At 38.5% G+C, this 15,143-nt stretch overlaps 1 protein-coding gene across 4 annotated transcripts in view; it reads right to left on the bottom strand.

The window, feature by feature from the left end:
- Nfib (nuclear factor I B) overlaps positions 1-15,143 on the bottom strand; it is a 215,511-nt gene that overhangs the window by 38,240 nt on the left and 162,128 nt on the right. For all 4 annotated transcript variants that reach the window (XM_021160526.3, XM_021160527.3, XM_029476292.2 and 1 more), the window contains exon 7: positions 2,005-2,139. In XM_021160526.3, coding sequence (XP_021016185.1) covers positions 2,005-2,139 — 135 coding nt within the window. The remainder of the gene's footprint in view (positions 1-2,004; positions 2,140-15,143) is intronic.

Here is a 15,143-nt window from a genome sequence, read left to right as displayed (position 1 = left end):
ACACGTTTTCAACTACAACTCAAAATAGAAATGCAATTCAACTTCAAATGAATCATCTCCCTATACAACCTAGTTGACAGTTGTTTAAAATGGAAGACAACAGTTAACAGAGCAAACTGTCAGATCATGAATAATGATCTGCTTGCTGTGTAAATACTCTTGAACATTGGCACATGGGGCTGCACTCCTCCAAATGAAGGTGATTCCTTTCAGAAGCAAAAGCTATGTATCCCATGATTATCTTATTCTGACTCCAGTTGTTACTATGAGGGAACATCGAGAATAGAAGCCACAAAAATGTTAACTAAAAATTCTTATATGGGACAAACATGAATTTACCCACATCTTTTACAATAGTATGTTCTACTTGCAGAACAACGTGCTGAAAATGTGTATTGTGTGTAATGTTCAATGGTAGCTTTCCACAATAGTATGATCATAATGTATAGTTTTGAAAATTAATTTTTAAATCAAATCTAAAGTGTATTGGGTTGCTGGAAATAATTATATAATTAGTAATTAAGACAACAAATATATAGAGGTAAAGATTAAATCTCTATTGCACTAATACCTTGATCCAAGTCATATGAAAATACAAAGTGTTCAATATTTTAGATAACAGTCCAACAATGTGAAAACTAAGTTCGTTTAATGACTACAAACGAAGAGTATCTATAATAATCATCTTCAACCTAGTGGTTATGTGAAAAAGAAGAGGGGAGAGGGAGAGAGCTTTAAGAGACGCTAACAACATCCCTCAAAGAAAACACTCAGGATATAAAAATTTAGGAGTGCACAGTGCAGAACCACAAATTTAGTTTGTCAGATCTAGCAGACTGGTCCTTAGGACTTGCAGAAGTATGGCAACAGAATACACGGTTGAAACGTCCTCTCTGTGTCATCCTTCTACCAGATGCACTGTGCAGAAGAACCGAACACTTCTTAAAAACACAAGTTCTACCTAAGTGTTTCTTTAAGATGCATACCCACTTGAAGTATAATTTAAGGAAATGCAAATGCTTGTCAAAAAGTTGAGCATCTTTTTTCTTAATGTCTCATGTTTTGTTTTGTTTTGTTTTCCTTGAACCCCATGCTAGGACCTCAAGCATGCTTTCTACCAACAAACTACACCCACAGTCATAAGTAATCTTCATCTCAGCTCAGTTTAATTATAGATTTTGTTAACATGTGTACATAAACCCCTGTGAACTATACAGGTGGCTCCATTTTGGCTTCTGGGCTTAAGAAATAATTAGTCTGAGCAATTCTGAAAACAAAACAAAACAAAACAAAACAAAACAAAACAAAACAAAACAAAACAAAAACAAAAACTCTTTCTAAGAACTGGCACAATTCAAAATTCAAATCTTTGGATACTTCAGGAACTGTCATGGGCCTGATAGAAGCAGATAGGATTTTATATTTAAAAATGAAAGTAAACATGGCTGTCTTACTAATAAAGGTTATTCTGACTGTTTGAAAAGGACAGAAACCTAAGATAGACAACAGAAGTGTCTCCCTTCATTTTGAAAGAAAACATGCATGTGCATCTTTTGCTTTCATCGCTGCAAAATTCTTCTTGTCTTTCTTCCTCCAGTCTCTGGCTCCTTCCAGTTCTGTTTTTAGTTCTAGACCAATGACTTCTTTTAAATACCATTCCAATTGTGTAACATTTTTGCCAAAATACTTATAATTGATTTCCTAAGGTTTCCAGAATAATATCCCAACAATTTCACAGATATATATGGGTCCCCCTTTGTTTCAGGCATCATTCCTGCATCACTGACCATACTAGAATTTATCAGTCCTTGGCCACATTGTTAAATTATATAATCTTAAATATTTTCTCCTAAACTGGTAAGAAAAATATTTTGTCCATTAGCAACCCTGTCTTTTGGGTGGAGAGGATATTGTCACCATAGCAACGACAATAAACTTCCCCTCCACCCTTAAGTGTTTGGTGTGTGGTCAAGAGGCCTTTCCTCTCTGCTTCAAACTCCTCACCACTGTGCGCGACTCCAGGTATTCCGGGATGATGGTGCTGGGGGAAAGTGCTCAATCTTGGGGAAGAATCCTGTGGAGATGTAGAGCTAAACAGTGGCTTCTCAGGCTTCTTCATTGTAGTTGGAGAAGACATATCTGCAAGGAAAAAGGGACACATTCAATCTGCCTGGCCTTCTTCATTTAAGCAAGGAGTGCCATGTCATGATAACACATCACATTTCTCAATACTATTGGATTCTTTCGCCCTCACCAGTTGAGAGAAATCTATACACAAGGTCAAAGACCCAGGCAGGCTAGAGCTGGAAAATGTCTTTTAGAAACATTCTTTGCTAAAGCTAACCTAAAGTGCATAGAATTAGAGGCCTAATTCATGCCAGAAATGCCATCAGTTTCTGGGGATACAACCGTGAACTGGATTGCCTCTCTGCTTCTATAGAGTGAGGGAATGTGAAGAAGTAAAAAGGAATTATAAGATACTGCTGACCACGCCATGAGAAGTATGCATGGTTGCATTCACTCATCCCATAAGTACTTAACACTTCCAAAATATAGAAGATGAGAGGTTGAAACAAAAATGGGGAGAGCACCCATGCATAGGATAAGCAAGCAGAATTAATGCAGGTAAATCAAAGCGACTGCTGAGAAAGCCCGGCTCAACCCAGGCTATTCTGGGGTTGCATCACACAGCATATCTCACCAGGGTATGCACCAGGGTATCCAACAAACACCAATGTAAGGGAGATAACTCAGGAGTTAACATCTTAACTAATGCTGATTTTTATGGAGGCTTATAAATTTATATTAAGGTGCTCTAACAATAACACAACCTATAAAATTTGAATTTTATCATCAAAAATTTTAAATGTGTGCACAGTAGCCATCATAACAATGGACTTCTTGTATTCAGCAGACAGCTTCAGCCATCATCAAGAGTCTCACCTACTCATCTGCTTCCTGAATCACTTTTGAAGTAAATGCATGATCACCTGATTTCACCTCTGAATATTTCTGTGTACAGATTTAGAAGAAGACTGTTAAAAGAAAACCACTACAGCTACAGCACTACATTTTAAAAAAATGACCTGAATTATTTTCTCACAACGTTCTGAAGTAAGAAGAAGTCCGCCCAGTGTTATAGATGTGAGAGAATAGTTGCCATTTGTGTTTTACCATTGGAAAAATTGTCTGAGTTCTGGAAGAGGCATCCAATAAAACTGAGTATGTGCTCTGAGCCTGCTGGCACTTAAGGCAGTACCAGTCTGCAGAAAGGCAGAAGCTATGCTTCTGACTAACGGGTGGCCACTAATCTATTAGACTTCAGGTTTTTAATATAGTTCTCCGAGGGACAAAAAGAAAAGAAAGTGGTTCATGGAGCCACAACAATTGGTAGTCTTGGTAGTCTTGGCGGCTACCAAGGAGTGTAAAAGCAAGGTTTAAAAAATAGAGAGAGAAAGGAAGTTCATTTTGGCTAAGTTATCTCCAAAACAGTAAAGACAATACTGAGATTCCCCCCCAAGAACGATGTGACCTTAAAAGGAATGATTCAATATTGTGTTTGACCTACTCAAAGTACAAATTAGCTACACAAATTGTTAGAAGAGGACGCTCTATTTCATTCCTTATGATAGATAACAAAGTGCATTTTTTTTTGCCGTAAAGTGTTCTAAACTCTTTAAAAAGATGGACTCTTTTAAATGTGTGAGTATTTTGTCTGCATTTATGTAAGTGCTGCATATACGATGTGAACTGTGCAGGTTAGGAGAACAGACTGGATCCCTGAAACTAGAGTTACAGAGGTTAAGGAGTTCTGGAAACCGAATCCAGGGACTCTGCAACACCAGGCAGTGCTATTAAGCTCTCAGCCAGCTATCCAGTCTCCATTTCAAAATTTTAGTGACAGATGGTTTAAAAAAGGCAGTAACTTAATATTGACTCTTATGTTTACCTCTGCCTACAGGTTAAGAGAACTGAAGCTGTATAAGTCAGTTTTCCAAGTCTTCTTAGAGTGGGTGATAAAGTACAGCACATATCATGTAAAGGAAGAGCTCTCTGTGTATTCAGAAGCAGAAGAGAGCCATTCTAGCTACACCACTTGCAAAGAACAAGAAGAGCCCCCAAACTACCACAGCAACCAGACAAACTCAGATGAGTGTCCTTTCATAACGGGACAAGTCAAATATTATTACTATAAAAATTTAAGATTGTGAGTGACTTTGTCATTTTTAACTTAATGAGTTAAAACTTTTCTTGGTCAAAATGGTACCCTTAGCTTTTGTAAGCAGTTGTTAGAAGTCTACACTTTAAGGGAGCCCTCTTGTAGACATGGGCCTAATAATAGCAGTATTTCCATGTGCAGAGCACAGAGGATTACAGAGGAGACATAGCAGAAGCAGAGCAACAGTGGCTATCCACAAGGTGAAAAGGACTACAAGCTATCTCCTGCTTAACAACAAAAATAACTCAGAATAAGAACAAGATTGAGAAGGAGCACCAGGAGAAGCAGAAGCTCTGACATTCCACAAAGCAGGAGAGTGCTAGAGTTTAGTTTCATTTCTTTGACTTCCCATTAAGTTAAATTAATTCTGGGCTCATTAATCAATAAAGAAATAGTGCTATGTGGGATGGAAGCAGCACTATGCTGAACACTCAGAGGCAAAAAGTGAATTTCTCTCAAAGGACAATAATCAGTAGACTCGGGGGAGGCGGGGTAAAAGGCCATTTATGCTGGACCTCAGAGCTGGCTCTCTAGACATTGCATTTTAACTATGTATCAAACCTGCATTGTTTTGGTTTTATTTTGTTTTGAAATTCTGTGGTCTAATAGGCGTTCAACCCAAGAATGATATCATTTCTATTTTTAATGCACTCATATACTATATAAAGAGTGTTCCAGGACTGGAACTATGGGAGAGATGTCTTTCAGTGGCCTTTCTGTCGAGAAAAACAAATGCTGTGCTTTTTGCAACCCACTGTTCCCCAAGAAGGAAGAATAATACATAAAAAGATTAAATTGAAAATTAGTTGAATAACAAAGCTGGGTAATGTATAAATATATAATAAGTTGAATGATAATACATACATAATAAAGGGTAAGTTGAATAATACATAAGATAATGCCACCGAAGAGAAAGAGAGACAGAGGTAGCTGGTGCTTCTGGAAGAAGAGAGCAGAAAGAGCTCACAACTGGTGAGAAAGAAGCAAAAGCCAGGAAGGCCTGACAAGGTAGAAGTCTGATTTAGGAAGACCTCATTTACAAAGGAAATGACTTCACCTTAGAAAACTGTCCCAAACTTTGACCAACTTTCTGTTTATTTTTCCTAGATTATATATTTTTACGTGTGTGTGTGTGTGTATACACATATATATGTGAGTGTATGTATTATGTATGTGTGTATGTATGTATGTAAGCCCTGGCTGGTCTTGAACTCAGAATCCTTCTTCCTCAATCTTTTAAGAGCTTGGACTCCATGCATATACAAGTGTATCTGCCACCAGCCATAGCCCTAGCCTCAGTCATCATTAGGAAGGTTCACAGTGAACTTGGGGGTGGAAGGAATGTGCTGCCTGCCCTCTCTCACTCCCGGTGTGTGACATTTTTGCCACTTATTAAGTTACATTCCTTCTCTCCCATTCTACTCACACAATACCCTGTCCACCTTAACACACTTAGGCAAACCGTAATCCCCCTTGGGGAAAAGTTTGAGGTTTTCAGCCAGCACAATGGCTCAGTAGGCACTGGCATTTATATCACGCCTGATGATCTGAATCTCAACCCCAGAACTCACATAATAGAAGAGAGTTGGCTACTGTAAGCTTTCCTCTGGCTACCATATGCAGGCCAAGGTTTGCACACATACACACAAGCCCAACAAATAAAAAAATTGTAAGAAATTCTGAGGCCTAGATTTCATTAGTAATCTTACACCCAAATCTTATATTACTTGATGACTAATATTTATCTGTTCCATCATATATATATATATATATATATATATATATATATATGTATGTATATACACATACATATATATATACACATACACATACATACACACATATATACACACATATATAAAATATTATATATGATGTATATTTGTGGATATATATGTATATGTAATATACACATATTATATATATTTATGGAATATCATATTACTTAGGAATGAATGTAGTAAAAATATAGGATTCAAAAAAAAACTGGAAGAGGTAAGGCAGGTATCATGTCTAGGTAGCTTGTTTTCGAATCTCTTATGTGTGAGAGAAGCTGTGTGATGGGATATTCACCAGCAGAACACTGAGCAGAATCAACCCAAGATGGCTAGCTTCAAATACACACTCCATTAACTATAATAAGGATGTACTATGTGAGAAACAATTTACTTTCAATAAAAGGTAGAAAATAAAGTTTATAGTGGAACATGGTTTAGCGACAACAAAAGAGTGGTTAAAGAAGCCAAAGAGAGACATCAAAGGCAACCACTGAGCACCCCCAAAATGTGAGGGGGTTCAGCTGTACACAAAGTTCAGGGAGTGAAACAAATCTCCCTGCCCATGTTCTGGGGAAGCTCACAATCCAGCTAAAGGGGGCGGATGGAAAAGACAAATTTAATTAAATAATTATAACCCTGATAATATTAGGTTGTACCAAGGATTTGTCTTAGTGACAAAAGTCTAGGAGGGCTAAGCCTTCAAAAAGAAAGATGCATGTTGAAGGCAATGCTCTTTGCTGTCCACACCTGTGCTTTGATTCATAATTGGACAATTAGCTATGGCTTTAGAGCTAATTATATAGTGAATTATAAAATAAAATGCTTCCAGACCAAAAAACAAAAACAAAAACAAAAGTTTGAGTAAGCCACTGATAGACATTTAAAGATGGACTTAAGCCTATCTTTAAACAAGTATTTTGCAAACCAAGTTATAATTTTTTACTAGCTATACTGTGAGTTCTTGGCACTGTAGCATGCACACATCCTAAGCTCTGATGTGTCATTCACTTCACAGCATCACTTCAAAGAGATAAAGGCTTAAGCAAATAAGGAGTTAGGGCAACTCATCTCCCAACAAGGTAATTTCAGCTACAAAAGGAGCGAGAGCTGCAGCGAGCACAGCGTATGTACGCAGCCCGGCAGCAGCTTGCACAAATGGAGCTCCAGATGTATATCTGTTCAAGTCAGCCCAAGGCAACAATTTTGATCGATTCTAATGTGATAAAATGCTGCAGGGAAAGTGTGCAGAAATGTGTTTACGTCAGCCCTTAATTAAACTGTTGTTCACTTCCAAAGAACCCTAGGAAACACTAATGAGACGTGAGTTTTGGCAATTTCTTCATCAAAGCAAAGACCCCCTTCCTCAGTCTGTAGCAGCCTGTCATCTAAGTTGCTCCCGGGATAAATGTCACATGGCACTCCAATCACTTAGCCACCTGTTAGCAGAACTTCAGTAAAGTCAACTAGTGATCTAGGGCAAGCTTGAACAGCCACCTTTAACACCTGCCTGCCGGGGACACCTGCTCTTCTCTCATGCATTCTGGACGGTATGTTAGCCTCTCCAATATGGTCAAGTACACTAAGGTTTCCAATCCAATTGCTACAGCCTACCTAGAAGACAAACCCTTTCTTTTCTCAGAAAACACCTATTCTTCTTCCGTGTATATATAACATTTCAGATCTGTGGCTGTTTCAAATTAATTATGTAAAAGCACGCGAGAGACCCTACATTTCTGGTAGCTGTTATTTTTAGCTTAACATGACACTAAATTGTAACATAGTAATAGCTGTGCCACTTCTATGGCTTAGAAAAACATATTTCTATGTAACTAACCAAGAAGTAATTGCAGCAAAGTGTTTCAAAAGTTTGATTATTTTACATATTGCTCAGCCTCCTTACTTACTTGTCAGACTCATAAACAAGTTTAACTTTATGCATATGAACTTTATGCATATCAGTCAACATTGTCTGTCTTCTTGTTTGCTGGTATTGAATGCTAATGTATGTTTTATTTCTGGGCTTTAAAAGCTATAATCATGGTTTATAATATCATCTTTGTTTTTTACACTATTAGGTTGTTGAGCATTTTAAGACATCTTTTCCCTCATCTTGCCCCTTTTTCCCCCACACACATATAGACACATACACATAAATGTTTTATATATATGTGTATATATATATATATGTATGATGCAAGCCACAGAAACAAAGCTTCTATGTGAGAACATTGAGCTCAAAGGCCATTTGCTGATGGGAGTTTGACAAGATTATATTACAGCAACCTCTTACTAAGTGGTTAGCCTCTCGGTGTTCTCCATTTCTCCTTATACCTTGGACTTTTATAAGTTTTAGACTTTTATACATTTTTTAAAATAAAAAAAGTTATGGTTTACACCACTCGGGTGAACACTGAAAACCTCTTCAGAGACCAAACTCATTTTTGGATGAAGGCATAGGTGGTCAACACATCCATTACTTCATTGAAGCTGTCAAGTAACACACAACACTAAAAGTGAAAGATGAGCTATCCTCAACAATGGGGCACTTCTGCTTTCCATTAAAATGCTGAGTGGAAGCTGAAAGACAATATAAAAAAGATGAACTATGTGCATAAAATAATAATGTTATTTAGACTAGATGAGATAATAAATGAGAGGCCCCGAATCAAGTGTGTGGGATGGTTTCTGGAGCTGGAATCTGGTATTTTTACTTCAGGCCACAAATCCACAGTCGACTTTGAGACAAGGAAATGGCTTGGGCTCTGTGCCCAGAGGAAAGGTGAAGGCAGAGAACATGGTTTGCCAACTAAATGCTGAGACAGACCACAGTTTCTCCTCCTGTGATTTTTGCCTTGGGGAAGATAAAGTTGAGGAGAGAAACGTCTACCTGTTATTTACAGTGCCATAAACGTTATGTAAAACCTCACAGTCAGCAAAGCTAGGCTGAAGCAGCCTGATGATTATTTCAGACTCGTTCCAGAGCTCAGATGTATTTATTTCAGTTGCTTTCCCTGTGATGACTGACAGATATTTTCTTTCACAGGGTTCACCTACTGATCAAATAGTGCAGGCAGGAAACTTGCCCTCCAGGATAAGGAAAAAAATGGGGAAGAGAGGAAGAAAGGGAGAGAAAACAGGGAGGAGGGGAGAGAAAGAAGGATGCGTGAACACAGTAGGCTATGTCTTTACTTAAAAGCTTGGCACAATCCCAATGTGCTTTTCCACTTTCCCCATTTCTTTCACAGTAAAATGGAGCTACACAACCTCACAGGAAGAAGAGATGTGTTATAATACCCAATAGCTTAAATGATTTTTTAAAACGGTGCAGGGATACAGTCAAACACCAGAGAGACTGCTTCAGAAATACATTTCACAGAAAAGAAGTCAAAACTGTTCACAGAGCAATCTTTAGCTTTCTCTGCAATGGGAGAACTAGTTATGCACTGGAGGTATAGGTGGGAATTGATCAAAACCTTTCTGGATTCTCTGTCAATCTGCCCAAAAGGCTTAGAAGCAGACATAAAACTAAACCCAGTATTTTTCAGTAATATGTATCTATTTTACAATAAGATGTACCTATTCCTTTAAGCTTTATTGAGCTTCTACTTGGTGACTTGCTATGCTGCTACAGTTTGCTAAGGCTCAGGGACAGTGAAGAGAGAGAGAAAGGAGTGGGCTTAAAGGAGCTACAAGGATGTACACGCAGTGGGGTTCATTGCGGTGATGGTGAGAACTCAGGAATCACCTGCAAATTCAGCAGCAAGCAGAAACCCAAACATCTGATAACAACGTATATCTCAACGGGCATAAGGGCACACAGGCTAATCCTATCACTTAGGAGGTAGATTTGAGAGTTCAAGTTCATCCTCAGTTACATAGTAAGCCCCAGAACAGCCCAGGTTCCTAGAGACCCTATCTCAAGATGAGAAACACCAAGGCAACAAACCAACATTACACACACACACACACACACACACACACACACACACACACACACACACAGAGCAGCAGACACTGAAGGATACGGTAAGCTGCCAATATATTACAAGTGAAAGCATGTAACAAAACTTAACAGAATAAAATTGCGTTTCATATGGGCTCGTCGGTACAAAACCATGACTCAAGTTAAAACATATAGAAAAGGCAGTTAAAACTACATAGGCGCCCCACTTGTACTGTTCTGTCAAATATTAGTGAGAGTCAATCCGGATTTTATTCCTGTGTGATGCAATCAGAGGCAACTGTTTTTATGATTTGCATTTTATATTTTGCCTTCCCAAATTTCTCCTAAAAGGTTATTACTTCCATCAGAAGTACTAGAAATATTCATACAAAAATATTAGAAAAAAACTTTTAGAAAAATATTTTACAAAAAAAAATTAGAAATATGATTGTAGCTCCACAGAGTATCGTAAATAACACTAAGCTGACAACAATGGATCTTGTGTCTAATGTCACACCATGGGAAGGAAAGGCCTGATTTTGCAAAGTTCCAAGGTGGAGCCCTAAACGGAACACTGAAAAATTAAGTTAAAGACAAGAGGTCTCTAAAACACAGTAAAGCGATTATGTGAAAGCGATTCTAAGGATCCTTGTAGATGTAAGAGTTCACAATCATGTGGTAAATGTAGGGTAAGTACCATCTACACACTCCAGGTTAACAGAATCCTCTGAACCCTATGATGAGACGTATGAACTGAATCCCACTGCAGTCGCTTGATGGGAATGCCAGGTGATTCAGAGAATCTGCCATGCTCAGAATCTAGTCTGTGAGGCAGCCCTGCATCTATTCACCAGCACCGATGAGTCTCACACTCCAAAACTAACTGGCAGGAAAATGGCAGGCTGCATCATGGAGGTAAGATGTCAACTGAAATCTGAATTTTCAACTTTGAAAACTGAAATCAGTTTTTCTTAAGGGGGAAAGCATGGTAGGCTCTGTGTTAAATAAAGGCATTCCTGCTTTAAGTACTGAGCTATTCAGTCCTAATCACACTTGAGCACAGTACTTATTGTATTCTTCAGCAACTTGAAACCATTTGTGATGGTTGAAGACTCTTGTATATTTTAACCCAAGCACAGGGCAGTAGCATGTCACTACAAGCCTGTACTTTACCGTGTCTCCATTTTCAAAAGGTATCTAGGTTACACCTATATCCAATGCAAAGCTAAAACTGAAATTGCTTTGAAACTCAAAAATACCTTCCTGAGACTGCTTTTTAAATAAATAAATAAATAAATAAATAAATAAATAAATAAATAAAGTTCCTGAATACTAAAGAACAGTGTCACGAGAATGAATACCAGAAAAATGAAATTGCTTTTTAAAAACACTTCAAACTGCTTTTTGTCTATTGCCAATTTAACAGACAATTATAAAGGATCTTGAGTAATGTCGGTAAATATAATTTGGAAGCAAGGCGGGCGGGGGGAGGGGGGAGGAGCACCACCAAACAAGTATGCGGGATGCTAAGCTCACTCTCTTCCCTGTTTAAGCATCAGCACAGCTAAATAAAGGGCTGCGATTCCGCAGTCTCTGGGGGGCATTCTAGCCATGGGGTCTCGTTAGTGTTAAGCCTCTGAGAGCCATGGACTATAAAATAAAATCAATACTGTAACCTTAACTGTAAAAGTCAGAAAGATGCTGGAAGTGTTCTAATTTAACAAGATTACAGATGACTTTTCGGAGGTGGACATTTGGGAAACAGCCACGCATTGAGGAACACTTATATTGCAAGACCCCCAGCATCCCGTAGCTATGGACACTGTTGTCTTCCACACTGAGAGTTAGGGCAATTTAATTGATGTGCTAATTTAGTAGATTTACAGGAAATCCTCCAAGTCCTAGAACTGACCTGGACCTTTATTTTCAAATAAAATCTGAGAAAGCAAACTGATTGCTTGGGGAAAAATATGATTCGATATGGCTTAGCAAGTAGAAAACAGAATAATGAAAATGTTAAAGTCGTCTGTTCAGTGCTCAATGATTGTCGCACATAGATTCTCTTTCTTAGAGTGAAAACGTAGTCATAGCTAACAAAGGTAGTGATGTTTAAATATATATTTCCGCCCCCCCAATAAATGTAAATGAAGAAAATAAAACCATTCTGTCAATGAAATTACTGGGATGGCATATTTATTATCCTAATGGTTTTAGAAATCACGTGAAATTGATCAGTAACAAAACCTCTATTTAGTAATGGACCAATTACATTTTCGAGATAATGTCAATGAAACAGAATATTGTCACAGGATAATGGTCCCCTATTGCTAGGCCTCCAGTCACTTAGAGAAAATAAATGTTGCTGTCTGGCTGAGTCACTTGTTTTCAAAGTAGGAGACACTGATCCCATAACAAGGTTCCGTATAATAACTCAATCTCTATCAATCACTGCTTGTAGCAGAATGGAACAGGACAGGACCTGTATTTGTGAGATCTGGGCATTCCTGAAGTATAAGACAAAACATCCAGTGTCTCCAAGCACATAAACAATACAATTATTATGTTATTCAGTGAGTGTATTTAAAGTAAACTTTTAAAAGCTAACTTAAGCAATGGAAGCTTTTGGATCTTTAAAATATCTACATTAATGAAAGCTGAAAAACTCAAAGACAGGTCAAGTGTCCTTTCTGTGAGATGCCTGAGGTCAGACGCTTGGGATTTCAGAGTTTGGAATATTGGCATACATATAATAGAACATCTTAGAATGCAATGCAAGTCTAAGCATAATCCATTTATGCATATACACCTTATACACATACCCTGGAGGCAGCTTTATATAATATTTTGTGTGTGTGTGTGTGTGTGTTTGTGTTTAGACTAGAACCCAAAACATGAAGTCAGGTGTGGAAGTTTCCACAATGACATCATGAAGTTATTTCTAGAAGCATTTCAGATTTTCAAATACCAGACCACTGACACTGGCAAACTCTCAGACTACAACTGATTTAAAATCCAAAACACTGAACACAAAGAAACTCTCATCAAAGTTTCTTTTTCTATAAGTAGGAAAAACTCCAACCATTATGACCATGGTTAATAATAAATGTTTAAGCCATAGGGTGGAATTTTTAATAAGATTTTTGCATTTAATATTTACTTATTTCTTTAGAGAGTGGATGCGAGCCTGCAGAGGTCAGAGGACAGTTGGCAGGAGCTGGTTCTCGCCTTCTACTCTCTGGAACCTTTGGGGAAACTCAGGCCTTCCAGCTGTGTGGCATGGGCCTTTATCTGATGAACCATCTTGCTGGACTAGAGGTGGGGATTTTCTAAAGGCATTTAAAGCTATTTTAAACTCAGCATCTAACAGGTATTAAGTGCTCAATAAATGATAGCCCCAAATAAAAACAGAAGCTTGCCTTTCTTAGGTATGCATACTTTAAATGTACGCGCTCTCTTTAATTACTGAAAGAAGGAGGGGGTATCTGGTAAAGGACAAACAGGTACTTGAAAATAAAACATTTAGCAGGCAAGTTGAAATTTTTACTCAAAAGGAGAACCTTTAGTGTATCATGGTGTCTTAACCTCAGAGCGCATCTGAGTTAAACTAATAATGGTATCATGTGTTTTAAAAAACCTGTTAAGAAACTCTTAGAAGTATGTATAAGCAAACAGCATGATGTACTTAGCATATTCTTTAATTGCCAGAAAATATAAAATGCAAGCCTGGCAGAGCATTGTCAGTTTACACAGGGTAGCCGACCCTTCAGTTTTGTAGCCAGTCACCCCTGCACCCCAGATTCCTCACATTTACTCCTCAAAACCACTTCACTTGTGATACTTTCAGGCCAAAGTATCTAATCCCAGCCCTCATAATTTGGTTTTAGACACGTGTATTTATGTATCTTATATAACAATTGTGTTTTGAGAATTCTTTCAGAACCCTGAGAAATGCACAGATTCATTTCCATTCTCTTGTCTTATTCTGTAAGGCCTAACAGGATCATCGATGAAGCTCTCCAGGAAAACTCTCTTCCTGAGGAGACTTGTGAGGGAAAGGCTGAGTCTCTTCCCCCTGAGCAAGGCCTATCACCTGGAGAGAAACCGGCCCTGTCCAGTTCTCTTGAATAATGCACAAGGGTTGCAGCACCTTGTGATCTGTCTAGAAAACCAAGTTCTCACTGTGTGGGTTATTGCTAGTCCAGTTACTCTGACTTTCCAAACTTCAACTGTAAATCAACACGGAAACCAAGTTAAAGCACAGTTGGGCTATGCCGCAGAGCTCTGCGGATACCCCAGGACTCAGCGTCTTTGGGGCTCCTACTTGCCAATTTTCATCTGTTTCATTGCGTTATCAAACAGCTGTTATTATTTGGAACTAATTATGTATTAGGGTTTTTTTTTTTTCCTGCAAAATTGGTGCTTTTAAATCATTAAGTTTCCAGAGTATGAAACCAGAGCTCAACTTTTCCGTATTAGCCAGTATGGGCCCTTGGAACACTCGCACAAACTTGCCCCACCCAACATGCCGGTCTCCATTCAAGCACATGAAAGGCGGACAGATATCTGTTAATTAGCAGGCAACAAGAGGAACTCTTAACGAGAGCCTTCAGGAACAATTTACTGTTCTCCTTTCTGTTTGGAAGATGGTCATGTGATTTTCTTTTCTTTTCATTTTTTTCCACCCTCAGCAGTGTAGATGATGGAAATAATCCACACATGGTGGGGGTCTCTGAGGTTGGCTTTCTGATACCAAAGTGGCATGGAGTGAGGTGGGGGGAGAAGGCACTCAGCTACAAATCCTGACTTCTGATACTGTCTCAGGAAGTTGAAGGAAGATTTAAAACTGGGCTTATACATTAAATTCTAATCCGCTCCTATGCACATTTATCCCATCAAAGGATGTTAGCTCCGTTTTTATTTTTCACGTTAAAAGAAATTGATACTTGAAGATTTGCTATTTGATTGCGGTGATGCCAACTCCAAGAACATAACAGAACTGGTGGTCAGTGGGTCCCCAGAGGCAGCTGGTAAGTTTTGCCTGCCAGGTCACCCCCTGCCTTCTCCAGGACTGCTTTTAACGTTAATGACTCTAGGGGAACAGCTACCCAGCCAAGCATGAAAGCTGTGGGCTCACTCAGCTCCCAAGCCCACAGAAACCTTGAGATTCCAGCCCTCATCAAACAGAAAGTCTGCGTTCTGGCAC

Source organism: Mus caroli, unplaced genomic scaffold (assembly GCF_978045245.1).
Source record: "Mus caroli unplaced genomic scaffold, Mus_caroli_1 scaffold_6, whole genome shotgun sequence".
NCBI lineage: Eukaryota > Metazoa > Chordata > Mammalia > Rodentia > Muridae > Mus > Mus caroli.
Note: the sequence above shows the minus strand (reverse complement) of the source record. Positions and strands in the feature narration are given on the sequence as shown.